This window comes from Rattus norvegicus, chromosome 1 (assembly GCF_021556685.1).
Source record: "Rattus norvegicus strain SHRSP/BbbUtx chromosome 1, alternate assembly SHRSP_T2T, whole genome shotgun sequence".
In the NCBI taxonomy this organism is placed as follows: Eukaryota; Metazoa; Chordata; class Mammalia; order Rodentia; family Muridae; genus Rattus; species Rattus norvegicus.
Window position 1 is genome coordinate 43,909,231 of NC_141534.1, and position 19,252 is coordinate 43,928,482.

At 40.0% G+C, this 19,252-nt stretch overlaps 1 protein-coding gene across 38 annotated transcripts in view; it reads right to left on the reverse strand.

The window, feature by feature from the left end:
- Syne1 (spectrin repeat containing nuclear envelope protein 1) overlaps nt 1-19,252 on the reverse strand; it is a 477,397-nt gene that overhangs the window by 395,967 nt on the left and 62,178 nt on the right. For 36 of the 38 annotated variants that reach the window (NM_001419849.1, XM_087580487.1, XM_087580698.1 and 33 more), the window contains 1 exon segment: nt 2,003-2,064. In NM_001419849.1, coding sequence (NP_001406778.1) covers nt 2,003-2,064 — 62 coding nt within the window. 38 annotated transcript variants of the gene reach the window in all.

Consider the following 19,252-nt stretch of genomic DNA (forward strand, 5'->3'; position numbering starts at 1 on the left):
TTATCAGCAATGTGCGTTCGGTGGGCAGCATTACTACAAATGTGCAATCAGAATTCACAATGCATGCTAACAAGCTGAGTGCAAATCTGGACCCTGGGCTTCAATGCCTTCTCTGTAGAAATCACTATCCACGCAGTGATGACAAAATCCACTCCCTTTAATTAGAAGAATTAGAGAAGAGAGTGGTACACCTATTTTCATCTTATGTATGAAAAGAGAATTACAGTGTTCTCACCTAAAAGAAGAGTCCCTCTCTGGAAAGAACTGATCAGCTTCATGAACCCACTTGCTAGTGTATCTTAAGACTATATTACACGACATTGGCCATTTGTGGTTTCCAATGGTTCAGATAATTGCAGAAGCATAGAGCCCCAAAAAACAAAAACATAAGAAATCCATATTTGTGCATAAAAATAATTTATGCACAATTTATAACTATGCAAAATTCATAAATGGCATAAAAGTATACACAATATTCTTAGGATTTTTCCCCCTCTATTTCATTAAGGTATAAGGGTTGGTAAAATTGTATTTCCAAAAGCCATATTATACCCTTGTATACATGCCATATCATCATAACTCATGTCATAATATTGATAAAAACTTGTCACAGCAGAACAGAACGCCTGCCATCAATAACAGAATTGATTGTCTAGTTATAAGTCATTTCTAGGATTGCAACTGAAGAAAGCAAGCAAACACACACACACACACAAATACACACATACAAACACACACACAAACACGCACACATATACATAAACACACACATACACACAAACACACACACATACCACATACCACATACCACACACACACACACACACACACACACACACACACACACACACACACACACAAATACATACTCATCCCAAAGACACACCGGAGACAACATACAAACACACAGTAACAAGGTGGATCTCTGTGATGACACTAACAGGACCTTTAGGAAGAGGAGAGACCAGAGCTCTTTCCCTTCATTCATGTGAGGATACCAGAAGAAGGCAGCAGACAGCAAACCAGTAAGACCTTTATGAAAACCAAAACCAAAACCAAAACCAAAACCAAAACCAAAATAACCCCCAAAAACAAAAAAACAAAAAAAAAATATACAAAAACTGAATCTTCTGACTTTGATCCCCAGTAACATTTGTTGTTGAAGCCGCTGGATTTTGAGAAATATTTGCGGCTTAAACTACGACAGGTGAAGTACCCCTTATGTACTCTAGACACCACTCTCCACAGAAGATCATTAGCTGAATTCACACAATTGTCCTGACAATTAAATATATATGTACACACACACACACACACACACACACACACACACACACACACACACGCACACACACACACACACACACACACTATCTCCCTTGGCTTGTTTGTTCTTTCTGTGAATCAGCATAGAGGAATAATTTTACTGTGACACACTAAGGTTGAAAGTCATTTTATATGAACATTCACATTCAAAGACAGTACCACATGTGGATGCATGGTCACCTGGCAACCTGATGTAGACACTCATGCATGGTTTCAGTGTTCCTAGTGTCCTGTACCTGTGTTACGTTTCTATCAAATCCTCCAGGGGAAGCAGACTTGGACCGACTCAGATAAAGCGTCTTGCACAGCGCAGACTATTCCTTGCTCCTCTCTGTACTAACTGAATGGACACAAACGAAAATGCACGTGACTCTTCCCTCTGACACAACACGCAGTACTGTAGGAGCAGCAACTGGGTGGCTCGTTTTGTCAAGGTTCATAAAAATTACATAGCATCTCTTGACCAGCTGTCAACCCACTTCCTTCCAGAGGTGGTAACCAAACACCATGATTAGGGAGCATCTTGCCAGCCCATAATACCACGAACAGCGCTGGTCAGTAGTGGTGGCTGCAGCCTTCCTCCTTAATGAGGTCTTGGGGAGCCTCGTTAGGATGGAGCTTCAGATGGTTGTTGGCTCCACTAACATGAAACTCTAACTGCAGGTCATTATATTACCTTGGCCAGGTGGGAATTGATCCATTTTGTGAAGGTGCGTTTCTGCACAATCTCTTGTTCATCTAGAAGGCAAATATATATAATATTTTTTGGTTAGATAAACTGATAGATCACAATGATATGTCATCTCTAGAAGAGATCATAAAACAACGTTACCTTCTAACTCAATGTAAGCTATTGTCTTGAAGATTCAGCATGACTCTCTTTCTTTAAACAACTAGACACATCATTTAAAAGTTATTAAGAAGCTCAAGCCAGAGAAAATTCCAGCATGGAGTGGAAGCCATGGGCATGCAGTCCCATGACTTAGCCAAAGAGCTATTGGTATTTGATAGATTCAGGGAGGGAGTCTGTTTGCTTTAAGGGTAAATTCCCTACTAGGTTGGCCTGGCTCTAGGGCAGCCCCTCCTTGTGAGAACTTGAACACCACTAATTGGACTTATCGAGATGGGGAAATCAGGGAAAACTTGAAAGAGGTGTATATAAAGTACATTGTATGAAATTCTCAAACAATCAGACCTTGATATGTATATATATATATCTGTATATATATATATATATATATACACACACATGTATATACCAAATATATGGCTTATTATGTATATAGTTGCCATACATAATATAAATGAATTGAATGTGTATTTGATTTATGTACGTGGTTTATGTGCATTTGGAGGATATACATCCATGTGTGCATTCTAAAGTTAAAGAATGACGTCACGTGCCCTACCCCTTCAGTCTCCGTCTTATTTTCTGAGACATGGTCACTCAGACAAGGTTCACAATGCTAAACAAAACATCATTTTGGCTAGCTTGGCTGGCTAGCAAACTCCTGGGATGCCACTGTGTCTGTTTCACAATACTGTGTTTCAGGGCACATGGCTGGCTTTTACATGGTTGCTGGGGATTAGAACTTAAGTCCTCCTGCTTGCACAGCAAGGGCTCTGAGCCATCTCCCCACCCCCAACTCACTCAGTTCTTACAGTCAACATATAAACAAACAAAAAAATCATAATTCTTAGTTTACAGAAAAGAAAGTTGAACCACGTGGAGGGAAGTATTCTTAGTGAAGTCACCCTGTGGCAGAGTCATGTTTTAGACTCCAGAGAAGTCAGGTCCTACGCCATACAGCCACTCAAGGATAATGTAAAAACTAAACAACTAATTTTACCCAATCTGATCACCTGAGAGATAAATTCGTGATCAAGTAGCTTTTAGTGTGACATCCAACCTTTGGAATCTGTAAACAAATATTTGTTGCAGCAAAGTCACCTTAACCTGCAAGTTTGACAGAATTCAAAGCTTCACAATGTGTAAACTACCATTGTTAAATCTATGGCGACACACTTAGAACAGGTGTGACGCTTTTCATTTAGCTGAGAGTGTGTAGCATTTTAAAAGCCGTGATGGCATTGCTTTAAAATGCCGCCCCAAAGTAAGCATAATACACTTGTGTGAGCATTATAAACTGAGAGACGCCACGGTGATGCAGTCCTGGCTTGTATTCATTTCATAGGAGGCAAAGTCACTGGGTCTGTGAACCTAAGGCATGTGTGTTTTTGGCACAGATTTCTTTTAATCCTGGTTTATACCAAATTACCAAGCTACCTGCAAGATCCCTTTTACCTTATGCACACAAAGACGGACTTCGTTGAGTCCCCAAAGTCCACATTTATATGTATCACACAACCAACATAATTCTAAGTAAATCATTTCTAATTTTATCCCCATTTTCCTAAAAGAAAAATATCTTAAACTTTCCCTTTTCATCAAATTCAGTTTTATACATAAAAACTAAATAATTCACTTCCAGATTTGGTTATTAAACCTCTCAGTAACCGCCTAAAGGGTTTAAATTGCAGAAGAAATACAACCCCGCAGAGAAACTCAAACTGTCTGAACCATAATTAAAAGATGTTCCTATATTCCTCTTGACAAGGAGCCACACTAAACCACCTGTGACGTAGTCAGTTCCCTCCATGCACCGATTAAATGCATTTAGTAGGACAACGAGCGTGATCTTGTCCTATTGTTTACACTTCAGAACTGCTTGGTGTGGCCTCCGGTGTTACTCCGCACCTCACAAAGGTAAGTCTTTTGCACATTTTGCTCAGTATCCATGTGTGCTGAACACAGTGGACTTTATCCCATAACTTCCTGCTTCAGGTTTTTCCCTTACATTTTTCTTTTTAGTGTCAGCTTTTGTTCCTTTATCATCGTATTTTTCTGTCTTTGAAACTGATGCCTAACGTGTTAGATACCATTAGAACATTTGTTCTCCTTCTCCAGACCAGCCCCTACTCCCTTTTCCCCTCATGGCCTCCCTCACCACAGACTTTTTCTCTTTTATGCCCCACGTGTCCTTTTACTCTAACAATAACATGTTGAACAAATTCTTTAAGAACATATTTCTGAGTCATAAAGAACTTAGCACGTGCATAAGCATAGGAGGTGTTTATCAGAACCATACAATTTATAAGAAGCCAAATAGTAAATTTCTAAGAATATTGAGAGCGTCAAAGAGAAAAGGCATCACATAAGTAAACAAACATATTTTGGACTGTAATTTTCATGCTTCATAAAAATAATACTATATTAAGAATATTAAAGAATTTTCAAAGGGACAATTAACTGGTGCATTCAGAGGGGCTTGAGTTAGATAAGGATTCATAACATTTACATCTGATGGCTGTCACTATGCCCTGCAAGTATCTTTAGTAGGGAGATAATTTTATAATACACTTAGGCATTTTATTTACCTGAAAATAGAGATGCTGATTTAGAGAAAACGACATATTTGAAGTCATATTGTGGGTTGAGAAGTGGTTCAATAGTTAATGCTTGATGCACAATCATAAGGGCTAGAGTTTTGTCTCAGAACCAACGTAATGAGCAGGCATTCCGCTCTACCCCCACATATAAACAATTATGCACCCTACCCCATGCATGTTCATACATTCATATACACACTTATAGTCAGAAACACACACACACACACACACACACACACACACACACACATACACACACACACACATCTACAAAATAAATATATAAATAATAGATGTGTTAAGAACAGGATGACTGCACTGAATCAGTGTGATTTCGGAGACTGAGCTCTGAGAGACCTTCAACTTCCACTTCAGCTCTCTTAGAACCCTACCCTCAGGAAAACACACATGGGCACTTGTCTAGGAGCCACCAAATAAGAATTAACTTGAATAGGAATGAAGGCATCCAGGTGACATCCCACTACAACTGTTAGAAGACAGAGCCAACCCTCAGGAACCACAAATGCTTGCTTCTCTAAGATTCTAGAATTGGGTGATGGCACTAATGAAGTGGAAACCACTCTGAAGAGTGTATAGAGCGAGTGCAATACAATTCTAAAGCACATGGCATTGGCCATGGGACCAGAGGAAGGGTAAGCTGGCAGGACTGAGATAGGGGCCGCTGGAGAGGTGTGCCCTGTGCATATATTCTGTTACTCAGAGTGTCTCTAATTGGTTTATCAGGCTACAGTTCGCTGAAGAACTCTGGAAATGTCAAGTGGCTTCTTCTGGCTTCATTTTACAAAACACTAGAAGAAAGAAAGAGAGATGAGCTTCAGAAGGAACTGATTTGTTTGCAAGCATGGGCTAGAAACAAAGAAGACCCAAGCTATAGGGGGTTGTGAAAAAAGATGATTAATTATTCTCAGTCTTTCCTGGAAAAGAATGGGCAAAGAAAGAGCTTCAGGTATGACAAAGCAAGGATGTGTCTACAGGTCCCGTGGCTAAGAACTCAGAGTCTGACGCTTTTAGATTCCCCATGTGAGATCACACAGGTTCTTTCTGTGTCTGGCTAATTTTATTTGATGTACTTACCATTAGGATCATCTTTGTAGCAAACAGCAGGAATTTTTTAATTTTTTGACGAAATAATATTCCCTACTTGCCTCAGTTAGGGTTACTATTGCTGTAATGAAACACCATGACCAAGGTAACTAGGGTAGGAAGATATATTTGGCTTGTTTCCACATCACAGTTCCACTCAAATAGGCAAAAATCTGGGGGCTGGAGCTTATGCAGAGGCCATGGAGGGGACTTCTTACAGCCTTGCTCCTCATGGCTTGCTTCTCAGCCTGCCTTCCTATACAATCTAGGACCACAAGCACAGGGCTAGCACCACCTACGAAGGGCACAGCCCTCCCCCATCAACCACTAATTAATAAAACACTCTACTTCTCACTTGAGGTTATCATCATCTCTCAGATGACTCTAGCCTGTGTCAAACTGTCATAAACTAGCCAACACATTGCTAGATCTCCCTTGTTCATAAATGTATTTCTTTTTATTTTAGGATGACTTCACATATAATTTAATCAAGTAACCACATCCCTTACACACACACACACACACACACACACACACACACACACACACAAATACCATCTCAACAATACTGAAAAGCTAAAGAGAGCATTCAAAAGATCTTAGGTACCACTGACTTGGCCATGACCTCACCAGACAAACCAGTTTCTGAGAATCTTCAAGGCATTCTCCTGAGCAGACTCACGAGTGGCCAAAATTTCTTTACATTTGGGAGGGCTATATAATGAATTACAAATATATATTTAGTACACCAACTTACATTGCAGAGACAGGACAGTTCAAACGAACAGAAGACATCAGATTCATGACTTTGTGCTAGAATGAAGGCTAAGAAGATATGAGTTACACCCAAAAGCCACTCCTAACCAAGAACATAAGGAATCCCTGCCTGTGGGTTACAGGGGTCACATGCATCTTGGTGGAGTTCAAAAGGACCTTGAACCTGATGCCTACCTTCTCTCCACCCTGTCCATTCTATGGAGATATACACTGCAGTATCTTGTTCCCTCATTACACATGAGACAGGTGGGGACAGATTACCATTTTTCCTTAGCTCCTGGGTCTATTAAAAAGAAGGAATTAGCAGATAGCCCTGTCTGTACCTGAACCAGATATAGACGGCAGAATCTAAAACTTAAAGCTTGATGCCAAGAATAGTGATAGATGAGACTTTGGGCGTCTCGAAAAAAAAAACTTGTGTTTTTCATACTACAAATAATATTAACTTAAAACTCAAGTTTTAAATTTAAACCACAAAATCCGGTATCTCCTGTATGCATCCACTTCTGCAGTGTGAATTTGTACTTCCTCCCACCAGTGGGTTGAATTGACTTTTTCCTTCCCTTAAATTGATCTCATGTTGTCTTGGTGGGATTAATAATGCAGCAAAAATGAATTTATGTTCTGACTCCTCCAGGCTTTAAGAGATCAGCTATTCTCTGTTAGTGTCCCAGATCACTGTCAGAGAAATACTGTATAAGAAAAGGAGACTATTTCAGAGCACTGAGAGCTAAATGTCACATCTTATAGTCAGGGCCAACTGTCGGATGAGTCATCTTGGATGCTAGAGTTCAGCCAATGCTGCTGGTGAATTTAGCCTCATGGGAACCCAGGGAAGGCAGCATCTGATATTCACTCTCTCCCACACCCTGGTAAACTTGACTGCGTGGTCCTCCTGGGAAGAAAGACTTCTCCTGGAGTGGTTTCCCAAGCAACTCTCTCACTTCTTGTCACGTTATGTTACATAGGTACTCTTTATGTCTATCCATATTGGTCTATAATTAACCTGCCAAGTGTACTCTGATCCAAGATGTGAGTAATATTTAAAAATTTTTAATTTGTTTACTTACATATTTATTTTTGAGACAGAGAGTCACTGTGTAGCCCTTCCCAACTGTCTTGGAACTCACTATGTAGACCAGGTTGGCCTCAAACTCAAAGATCCACCTGCCTCTGCCTCCCGAATGCGAGCCTTAAAGGCTTCTGCCTCTGGGTCCAGCTGGTCACTGTTTTAAGCCGTAGAGTTGTGAAAGAGTTTTATACACAACAAAGACTAACTGAAATATTTGGTTATGTGACAGACCTATCAATGTGTGTGTGTGTGTGTGTGTGTGTGTGTGTGTGTGTGTGTGTGTTCATTCTTTCCATGATGAAAAGATGCCAGGTATATTTGTTGACTTGCTTGGGTTTGGGATTTCGGTGTTCTAGTGAATTAATAACGAAGGAAAGTATGCCAAGGAACAGGATATCCGAGTTACTGTGCATAAGATGCAGCACAAGCCAGTGGCAAAGTAGGACAGAAGAGAGAGGGAGCAAAGATCAATAGACTTTCAGAAAGAGTGGCGCCCTTGAGGGGAAAGGGATCAAAGCATATTTTTAAGACTGTCGCTAATCCGAGCTGCTATTCCTTTTCAAGTAAATGTCAGCAAAGGCAGACTTTCTTAAGACGTTGGGAATTAAAGTTGTGTTTATTCGGTATGCAAAGCTGGTTACTGCATCAAAAGATCCTGCTTGTACTAAAATTGCACTGCAAGACACATTAGTACCCATCACTTTAAATGTAAGGCTCAGAGGGTAAGGAAGATATAATCATCAGAGTCTCTAAGACTCGGCTTCTTAGCACCAGCACTGTTGACATTATGAGCCAGGTAGAATTGTTAAGGCAGGTTGTCCTTGACATTACAGATGTTGATGGCATCCCTGCCCTCTGCGCCTTAGATGCCAGCAGCACCGCAACTCCATCCCTGTATTAAAGTTGTCCTCAAGTTCTGACAACTTCTACTGGGTGTCAGAATCATTCCAGCTGACTACCAGGATCTAAACTACACCCTGAGCTTCTACCTGGGCATGGACCAGCATGCATCTTGACTGCTATTGTTAGGATACTTTTTTTTGAGACCGAGATTCACTGTGTAAATTTTTTAGTTTAATTTAATTTATCTCCAAAATATCATATTTGGCTATTTCTACAATAAATCTGCTTATTTGGGGGTAGAAATCATTGATCTTATAGTAAGTTGTTTGTAAAATGCCAAAATTCTGTGAGCCTAAGAATGTTGGTGGTAGTTATATACAGGACGTACACAATTCTATCCAATCTTATTTAAATTTTATATGATTTACATAATTCTCTTTATATTTGTAATATTTACCTATATTATAATATATTTCTAAAGATTCCTCTTTTAATTTTATTTTTGACTGCTATATGATTTTTGCATATTTACGAGGCAATGGTTTTGGTGTATGTATACATTGGGTACCAGCTAATTTGGGGCAATTATGTATAAAATGCAATGAAGTCTAGAGAATAATTGGATTTAGATAAATCAGTATTTGAATGTTGAGTCCATTTTAACTATATCCATAAACTAATCCTTTGGTTTCCTTAACTGACAAATTTCCCTGAACTCATCCCATGTGGATCAAACTGAAAGGATAGGTTTGGGTTCTTGAAATTTAAGATGGGAGAAAGAAATCAAAAGTCCAAGTTTTGAGTGAGAAAATGAAAATTGGCATCAGCATGAAATGCATTTGCGGGCTTATTTTTCTTTGTTTGTTTGTTTGTTTGTTTGTTTGAAGTGACTGTTCCTGGGGTTATTGACAGTGTGGATGAGGAAACTCCCCAGTCAGCTCTGCAGGAAGCTAGTATGGAAACCGAGGAGAATGCTACCCCTACAGACGAAGTTTTTTCTGTTGGATTCAACAAGACTGCCACCAAGATACCCATCTGATCTGGTGCATTTCCGGCTAGCCCCAAAGTCACAAAAGAGATAAACCATCTTGCCACGTGCAAAAAACAAACAAACAAACAAAAACAAACCAACAGACCACCGAGTCATTTTGCAAGCAGATGAACAACACCTCACTCACTTGGCAAAAAAAGATGCCACAACTATGGAACTCCATTTTACAGTTGTAAGCTCTCAGATTCTCCACACAGTGGACGTGTATGGACTATGGAAGGTTTCCTGAAATATCCACATACTATCATTTATATCAATATTAAGACACTAACATGCTACAATTCGGGCTATGTGATGACTTAGTGGTAAAAGTCGCTTGCAGCCAAGTTTAATCTTGAGGTCTGTGGTCTCTACGGTACTATAGGTGCTCACATACATACACACATACGCACATACACACATACATATATGTATACATACGTACATACATACATACACACATACATACGTACACACATACATACATACACACATACATACATACACACATACATACACACATACATACATACACACATACATACATGCATACATACACACATACATGCATACATACATACACGCATACATACACACATACATACACACATACATACACACATACATACACACATACATACATACACACATACATACATGCATACATACACGCATACATACACACATGCATACATACATACACACATACACATACACACATACATACATACATATATACATACATACATACATACATACATGCATGCATGCATACATACACCCAAACACACAAAATAAATAGTATATGAGAAAATATCTGAGAATCAGAATACAGTGTGTAGGCAAGACAGGGAAGTAGTAGGTCACACTGTGAGGAAACTTAGTACCTCAAAATCAGTGTAGGTTTAAAAACAAATGGGATTGTCCTAAGTGAGCACAGCTTTTTTCTACTGGGTAGGTTTAATATTTGGCTTTTGTTATTTTTTCACTAAACTCAATCTTTTATCTTGTTCAGATTCAAGACAGTAACCCCACACTTTCATCTTTTGAGACTCCATATTTTACACTTATTGCTAATATTATTTCTTGTTCTCACCTTATGCCAAACTTCTTTTACCTGCCGACATCTTAATGCTGTTATTATTTTCCAATAATAAAATAACAACTTGATATAACCTGACTTCTATTTTATGTTGCCCATCGGTTAATATACAAAATAAATTACAGTTTTAACACAAACTAGGGGTGAGGTGAGGTGAAAAAGTTAAGAGTCAAAAAGTAAAATTAAAATATAGAGTCAAACTGTGGCTTAAAGGGCGACGTTGGAAATTTTAATAAGTAACAATTCCATCCCAGTGCATAGCTCAGGACTTCCCTGGTTGGCCAGTCATGCAATGGCCACCAGAGGGCACTGTAGCTCCCAGCTGCTTCAGGATTGTGGTGACATCCTGGCCCTGTCAACTGGGAAAATCCACAGATTCCCAGGACCCTGTGCCACTTCGGCTGGCAGGGGCTTCCCTGACAAATATCATCTTCTATCTCTAGTGGGTCCCAACCCAAAGATCTGCTTATGTAAGCTTATTTGTAATGTACTTATGTTTATTTAATTTTAATATAATTGCATTGTATAGTGAGATCCTATGTGGCTGGCGCAAGGTTACAGATATTCATCACTTCTGTTATCCAGTTTAAACATTTAACAACCTCGGGAGGCTGTGTCCACACCAAGCTCTCCCAGTCAATCACCCACAGGTTAGTAGGAGGAAACGGCACTCCTAACATCTAGGCCTTTTCCTACTAGATTCTGAGTAAAGGAACATGCTTAACGACATTGTGAGGACAACTGAGCCCTTCCTATCCCCAGCCTAACTGACATATTTAAGATACTGGGACTATGGAGGTCAATCAACCTGCCTGAGGTGGCGCCAACACCATGTGACAAGCCATATGCCTTTGTCTACCACCCACACCTGGGTCCAAGGATTTCATTCCATTCTCTCGCACAAATTGACAAGAGTAGTTTCCAAAGTATTTTGAGCCAGCAATAGGCAAGGTAGAGACTATTCCAAACCTAGAGATGGGGTATCCAAAATAGTGTCCCAGCAAGTAAATGCATAGCTCATATAAAATCCTTCTACCACTCTATCTCTTTTTTTCCCACGTTAGCAAGATTTGGCTAGAAACCAGCTGACTGATAGATTTGGCTACTTAGCGAGGCCAGATATATTCCACCATCTTTCTGAGCTACAGAGTATCCGGTCCGGTGACATTTTGATTCCCTGTCTTTTGTTCTTTCACGTTTTCCATCCTAATTCTCAGGCTACCTCATTGCTACTCTGGGTCCCTCAACGGGAAACACAATCAACCAGATGTTCTTGGAAGCTAGCTCCCATGGGAGTCCATGGTGTCATTTCCGTTCCCCACATCCACCTTTGCTGGCGCTTCGGAATCACGTGTATCTGTGGAAGCTGTTGCAGGGCGGGGAGGTTGGGGGATGTGCTCTCAGTAACAATACCTTCAGGAGTATGAGAGAAGCAGTGCTGGGGCGGAGGGAGATGCCAAACTGGGACGCAATTTTATCCCGGAATCTGGGGTACTGATCAGCTGCAGGATATGGGCTGGTCCCTGGGAAGGGCTAGATTCCTCAAAGGCTGACAGTGTAGACTATACTGGTAGCTTTGTCAAGATGGAGACTGAGTGACTCCCAGCTGACGGACACACCCAGTCTGCACGGCAGAGCACCAGCTGTGTTAGTCCCAGTGGAAGTTACTAAGTCCAAAGGAAGAAGAGAAATGCAGCTCTGGTCTGGTTTGTTGGATGTCACATTAGAGACATTACATTCGGAGCATCGCCTCCAGGTATCCTTGACGCCGGAGCCAAGCCTTTATCATCAAGAGGTGCTGCCCGCTCCACTTATTTCAAAGTGAACAGTGTGTCTAAGGCCCTCTCTGTGAGTCTTGGATCCAAGTGAATGCACTCACACACTGGGGGAGTTCAAGAAAAAGTGGATAACCCCACCTGTCAGGAGGCCAACAGTCACAGCAAGTTGTCCAAATAGAGTGAGTCCTTTAGTTCATTTACTCCTGGGGATCTTTCCTTGCCAATCTATACACTCCCCAAGTCTAACCAGCCATGCCTGATGTGCCTTTCTATACTGTGAGCCAGCCATACACCCTTATGTCTCCATACTGCTACCCATCCATGCTTGGTGTTTCTGTGCAGAAGATGCCACTCTCTCGGCTTATAAATGTGGTCATTCAGGATCCCACGGAAATAAGAACCGAGGAGTTTGCAAGGAGCGACAGGTAGGCAGAATCTCAACCAAAAGTTAAAAAATAAAAATAGGAAAAAATGGATTAAAAAATTGTGTGTGTGTGTGTGTGTGTGTGTGTGTGTGTGTGTACGTATGTGCATGTGAGTGCAGGTGTGGCCTGCTGAGATCAGAGTTATTGGATCCCCTTGAGCTGGAATTATTGACAGTTGTGGATCTACATATGGGTTCAGGGGAGCGCCAACCGCTGAGCCATCTCGCCTCTCTGGTCTTTTTTCTTTCTTTCATTCTTCTTTCCTTCCTTTTTGTCTTCCTTCCTTCCTTCCTTCCTTCCTTCCTTCCTTCCTTCCTTCCGTCTGGTTGTTGGTTTTTTGAGGCAGGCCCTCACTCTTAGCCTTGGCTGACCTAAACTTGCTACATAAAGCAAGCTGGCGTCCCGCTCACAAAGCTCATCCCATCTCTGTCTCCCATGTGCTAGGGTAGGCCCATCACGCCCAGCCCCAGCCTTACTTTTATTATTTTTAATTACATGTATGCAAGTTTATTTGCATGTGAGTTTGCAGACATGAGTGAGGATGGGGATGGAGGCCAGAGGCCAGGGATCATTCTAGAGCTAGAGTTACAGGTAATTGTAAGCCACTCCCCGATGTGTGTGTGTGTGTGTGCTGAGAACTGAATTCTGATCCTTTGCAAGAGCCATGGTCTCTGTCAATCACTGAGCAATCCTTTCAGACCCCTAAGAAGTCCACTTAATGAGAAAGTGTATTTTTGCCTGCGACTTACTTTCTTTAGCTTTCTACAGACCCATCCATTCATTAATGGACTATAACATATTAGATATGTATGTATACATACTTTAACATTTGGAGTACTCAATTATACATAATGAATACTAACAAAAAGGAAGGTTAACATAGAGTTAAAGTACGATAATAGTAGTAGAATTCAATATCTCATTTTCAGAAATAAACAGAAATGACAGCTTTGGAGAACACCTTAAAGCATAACAACTAAAACACAAAAACATAAAATAGATGCATAGGTAACAATTGAGAAAAACCCAAAAGTGGATGAATCACTTTTATTAATTTTACATTATCTTACTACAATAATCAAATTGTATAATACTTGAATAGAAACTGAAACAAACAAGGGACAGAATTGAAAACACAGAAGAAAAAAGAATCATGCAGAACACAGAGAGTTAATCTTTTGGCAAGGTAACAAGAATACACAACGAAGAGGGACTCTCTTCAATCAAAGGTTCTATGAGAACAAGGCATATACTTAGAAAATTAAGTTGGCTTGTGCATTTAATTACAGACAGAAATCAAATTTAAATACAGGGATTTAAACATTTCTAGTCCCAAAGCCATAAAACTCCCAGAGGAAAATGTAAGGTAACTTTTGACATTGGTCTGAACAATAATTTTCTGAAAACCATCCCCCACAGAAAAGTCTAAATGAAATTTTATCAAACTGCAAAGTTCTAACACTTGTGTTCTGCAAAGTGAACAATACATAGACTGTGGACAGGGAGAAGACATCCATAAACCATACAGCTGAAAAGGGGTTAATATCTGAGACACGCAAGAAACCAAAGAACCCCAGAGCAAGAAACACACAACTTCATGTAAGAGGGGAAAGGAACCTGCACAAATATTATTCAAAAACAACATGGAAATAAAGTAGAAGGAAATGAGAGACATTCGATATTAAACTATTAAAGGGTGCAAATCAAAGACACGATGTAGTGTTGACCTGACACATGGGATGGTGGTAGTTACCAAGTAACTGAAGAGAAGGCTCAGGAAAGATGAAGAGGAAAGAAAACGCCTGTTCTCTTGTGGCTGGGAATATGCTTAGTGCAGCCATTATGGAGAACGGAGTAGAAGCTCCTCATCAGGTTGATAATCTAACGTCATACGATTGAACAATCTCAGTTCTACAATACTTCCTAGGGTCATGGAATCAGCGTGTTAAAGAAATGTATCTGCCACCGTGTTCATGCAGTATTGCTTATGTTATGCAAGTTTGGAACCAATTTAAATGCCCACCGTGGAATAAATGGATAGATAAAAGATGTAGATAGATGATAGATATTTTATCTATATATGTATGTAGATAGATGATAGATATATATAGATAGATGAATAGATAGATAGATAGATAGATAGATAGATAGATAGATAGATAGATAATAAAGAAATAGAGAGACAGATTCATTATTATTATTCCCACTTCCCTTGTGACATTATGAGAGAACCATGTCATGGTGAGTGAAATAGTCGAATACAAAAAGACAAAGAGTACATAATTTCACTTATGTTTAGGATCTGAAGGAGCTGGATTCAAAAGGAGCAGCAGGATGAATATAGATGGTCAAAACTGGGGTTTGAGGAAAATAGGAACACGTTGCTGTGTCCAAAGGATGAACAAAACCTGCTGGCTGACTGCACAAGTGGTGAGCACAGTTAGTAATTAATATTAGATGCCTGAAATTGGCGAGAGTAGATTTTAAACATTTGCAGCACATAGTAGCTTTCTGAAGTCATGATATAGTAATTATGTTGGTATTGATAATTATGTTGATCAAGACATTAAGTTGTATACATCAAATATATACAATTTGCCTATTGTTACTCAATAAATCTATAAAAAAGAAATAAGAAAAAATTAAAGATGTAATAAATTAATTCCATTATACTCACAAGAGGACAGGAAATACATAAAATGCTTTAGAATTTTTAAAGTCATTATACAAGAAATAAAAATAAAACAGATAAAACTATGACAATTCTTGTGTTGTAAGTCGGGTTTCAATAGCATCTTTGTTTAGTTTAAGGTAATCCTCAGCTCTACCTAGATACATGGCCAACCTTCATGCACTCATGTCTGAAGTCTTAGATACTAATGAAGAATCATGAACATTTTTACTATTTTAGGTCTTTATTATATATAGTTTTAAATTTTCCAAAGCCATAGATACAATCAATACCATTCACTTCACTTTTACTCATTTTAGATTCAGATACAATATGAAGAAACGAATACCTCAAACTTTCCGAGTTATTTTCAAGTCTATTCCGAGCACTCTTTACAGGTTTTGTGAGCCCGGCTCACATGGGTGGTAGAAACAAGCACTCACACGCATCCCAACAATGGCGGCAAACAGTACCTTTGATCACACCTGGAGTCCTGTAGATTGTTTTCCTCATAGTCCACCTATTCTTACAGGCTTTCAAAAGTTGCCTCAACTCAATTTCTATCTAAACCAAACACAGTTTTCACTAAGGGAACGTCACTCGCTGAGCAGCTCTCTCCTTCAAGGATCACTATAGCAACCTGTCCGTGCGGGCATTCCAGGCCTTAGCTCCTCAGCCTTACCCCCTGCGTCCAGACCAAATGCATAACTCCTGTGCCAGCCCTTCTGCAGGAGCTGTGTGCACATCAATTTATGAAAAAAGCTTTAGTGGCATTTTCAGGGTGAGGAAAAGAAGCCACTCTCCATTGTATAATTCAGAACTTGTTCTTTTTCTTGTTCCACTTATAATTCGATTATGCAGTCATTTCACAGTTTATACAAACATCAAATCTCCACACTGTTCACCTCAGAGCACACGGCTTTGCAAATTAAATTCTAACAAAGCTATAAAAATAAAACACCAATAACTTTAAAAGGTTTTGTTTGTTTGTTTAAAAAAATCATTTGGGTTAAAGAAAAACACCCAGAATATTTATTTTAGAAATATGCTCTCAATTTTAATTTTATGCCACAGGAGAAGAAACTACACGAATGTTTTGTAGACCGATATTTCAATGCTGTTTGTCTGATTTGTATTTACAGGGATATAACAGTGTCTTAATTTGTTAAGTCAACTTGCTGAGTTTTCTACAAACATCGAATATTGACATATGCAAAAGAACCCAGATGTCCTTCAACAGAGGAATGGACACAGAATATGTAGTACATCTACACAGTGGAGTACTACCCAGCTATTAAAAACAATGACTGCATAAAATTCATAGGCAAATGGATGGAACTAAAAAAATATCATCCTGAGTGAGGTAACCCAGTTACCAAAGAACGCACACGGTATGCACTCACTGATAAGTGGATATTAGCCCAAAAGCTCGGAATACCCAAGATACAATTCACAGACCATGTAAAGTTCAAAAAGAAGGAGGATCAAAATGTGGACGCTTCATTACTTCTTAGAAGGGGGAACAAAATACTCACGGGAGGAAAGACAGGAACAAAGAGTGGAGCCGAGACTGAAGGAAAGGCCATCCCCATCCCATATGCAGACACAAAACCCAGTCACTATTGCTGATGCCAAGAAGTGCTTGCTAACAGGATCCTGATATAGATGTCTCCTGAGAGGTTCTGCCAGAGCCTTACTGATACAGATGAGGATGCTTGCAGCTAACCATCAGACTGAGCATGGGCACCCCAATGGAGGAGTTAGAGAAAGGACTGAAGGAACTGAAGGGGTTTGCAATCCCATAGGAAGAACAACAATATCAGCCAACCAGACCCTCCCCCCCTCCAGAGGCTCCAGGGACTAAACCACCAACCAATGAGTACCCATGGAGGGACCCATGGCTCTAGTTGCATATGTAGCAGAGGATGGCGTTGTCTGGCATCAATAGGAGAAGCCCTTGGTCCTGTGAAAGCTCGTTTCCCCAGTGTAGGGGGATAGATGCCCCAGTACAGGGAAATGCTAGGGTGGTGAGGTGGGAATGGGTGGGTGGGAGGGGGAGCATCATCACAGAAGCAGAGGCAGAGGGATGGGGGAGGGGACCAGGAAAGGAGATAACATTTGAAATGTAAATACCTAAAATATCCAGTAAAATATTTGCTATGAAAATGAGCATGGTAAAAATAGTATACAGTTTTAAGATAGATGCCTCTTATACACAGGCAAGGGTTCGGAGCAAAAAAAGCTGAAAGGGGATTTAAAAGTTCCACATAAAACTGCCCAAGGGAGTTCAAGGTCAGGTCACCAAACAAGAGGTGTTCACAGTTGGGTTGGTCTTTCTAGGACTCAAATAAAATTATTCCTTGGCCTGAAACTTCATATAAAACAGGAATCAACCTGAACCATACCCATGGCTATTAATCTGACGCTAAACAAAACAAGATGAATACAATTCGTTTTCCTTCCCTTTGATGATAGTGATGTTCATTGTTAATATGAAACCTGTAGGTACCCTGGAGTTCTCAGAATAAAAGATATTGATCATTCCAATGACTTACAGGAAAACAATATCTAGTCTTCAAGAAGCAAATGGAAATGTGTGTTTTCTCGGAAGTACGTCTGGGGTTTTGGGAAGGCTACACGTCTGACTGAGACTTGTAGAAATCTTATTTACTGTGAGGTTTTAAGCATCTGAATAGGCTCTTCATGCCTCAACTTACCCCTTTGGAAGAGAGACATGCAAATGATATCACAAGCCTCACAGAGCCACTGCAAAGATTTCACTTGACGATTTAACCATTTAATTGTCTTGGAGATTTATTTATTTTTCTTTTATGCATGTGGGTCATTTGCCTGCATATATATCTGTCCAGCCTGTGCATACAGTTCTTACCCAGAGTAGATGAGCATGTCAAATCCCCTTAGAACTGGAGTATCAATGGTTGTCAATCATCATCTGTGAGCTGGGATTGAACCTGGGTCCTCTGTAAGTAGCAAGTGCTCTTAATTTAACAGCCCTTCACTGGATGCTTTATAAAAAATGCTTTGTTTAGTTTTGCACCCTGATTTTGTTCATTACACATTGTTATTTCTTGTTATTCTAGACTTCAATCCATCCACTTAACATGGTGTCTACTGTGTCAATAGTGGAGCACCGACTCTTGCCTTTCAGAACTTCTTAGCTACATAAACTTGAGCAAAGGCAGGCAGGAAGTGGCCCTTTTACCTCTACTTTTTCTTATAACACTGAGAATCAAGGCTTCTTGGGGAAGGGTTAGACATTCGAGCTTATATTTTCTGAGCAATTTTGGAACATGATGCTTCCTTTATCTCAGTATGTTCAGGGCATCAAAACAGTAATCATAAAATCATCCTGACCCCTAAAAGCAAGGCACTGTCTCACCGCCTGGGGGCAGCATTTGTGCTCTGGACTAGCCAATCTAAAGTCAGTGAAAAGATGGCCCTGGGACACTTCCATATTCACTGTCGGGGTTAGTTCATACTTTCTATCTACTATGCCTCTCCCTGCCCAGTCCCAGCATCATCAACACTAGCTCTTCAATCTTCTTATTCATCTCGGTCTCACTTGTATAACTAAGACCGGCCCTAGCCTCCGAAGAGTCAAAGGATGTAGAACTTTAACGCATTCTGACGTTGCTTTATACGCTTGCGGTGGC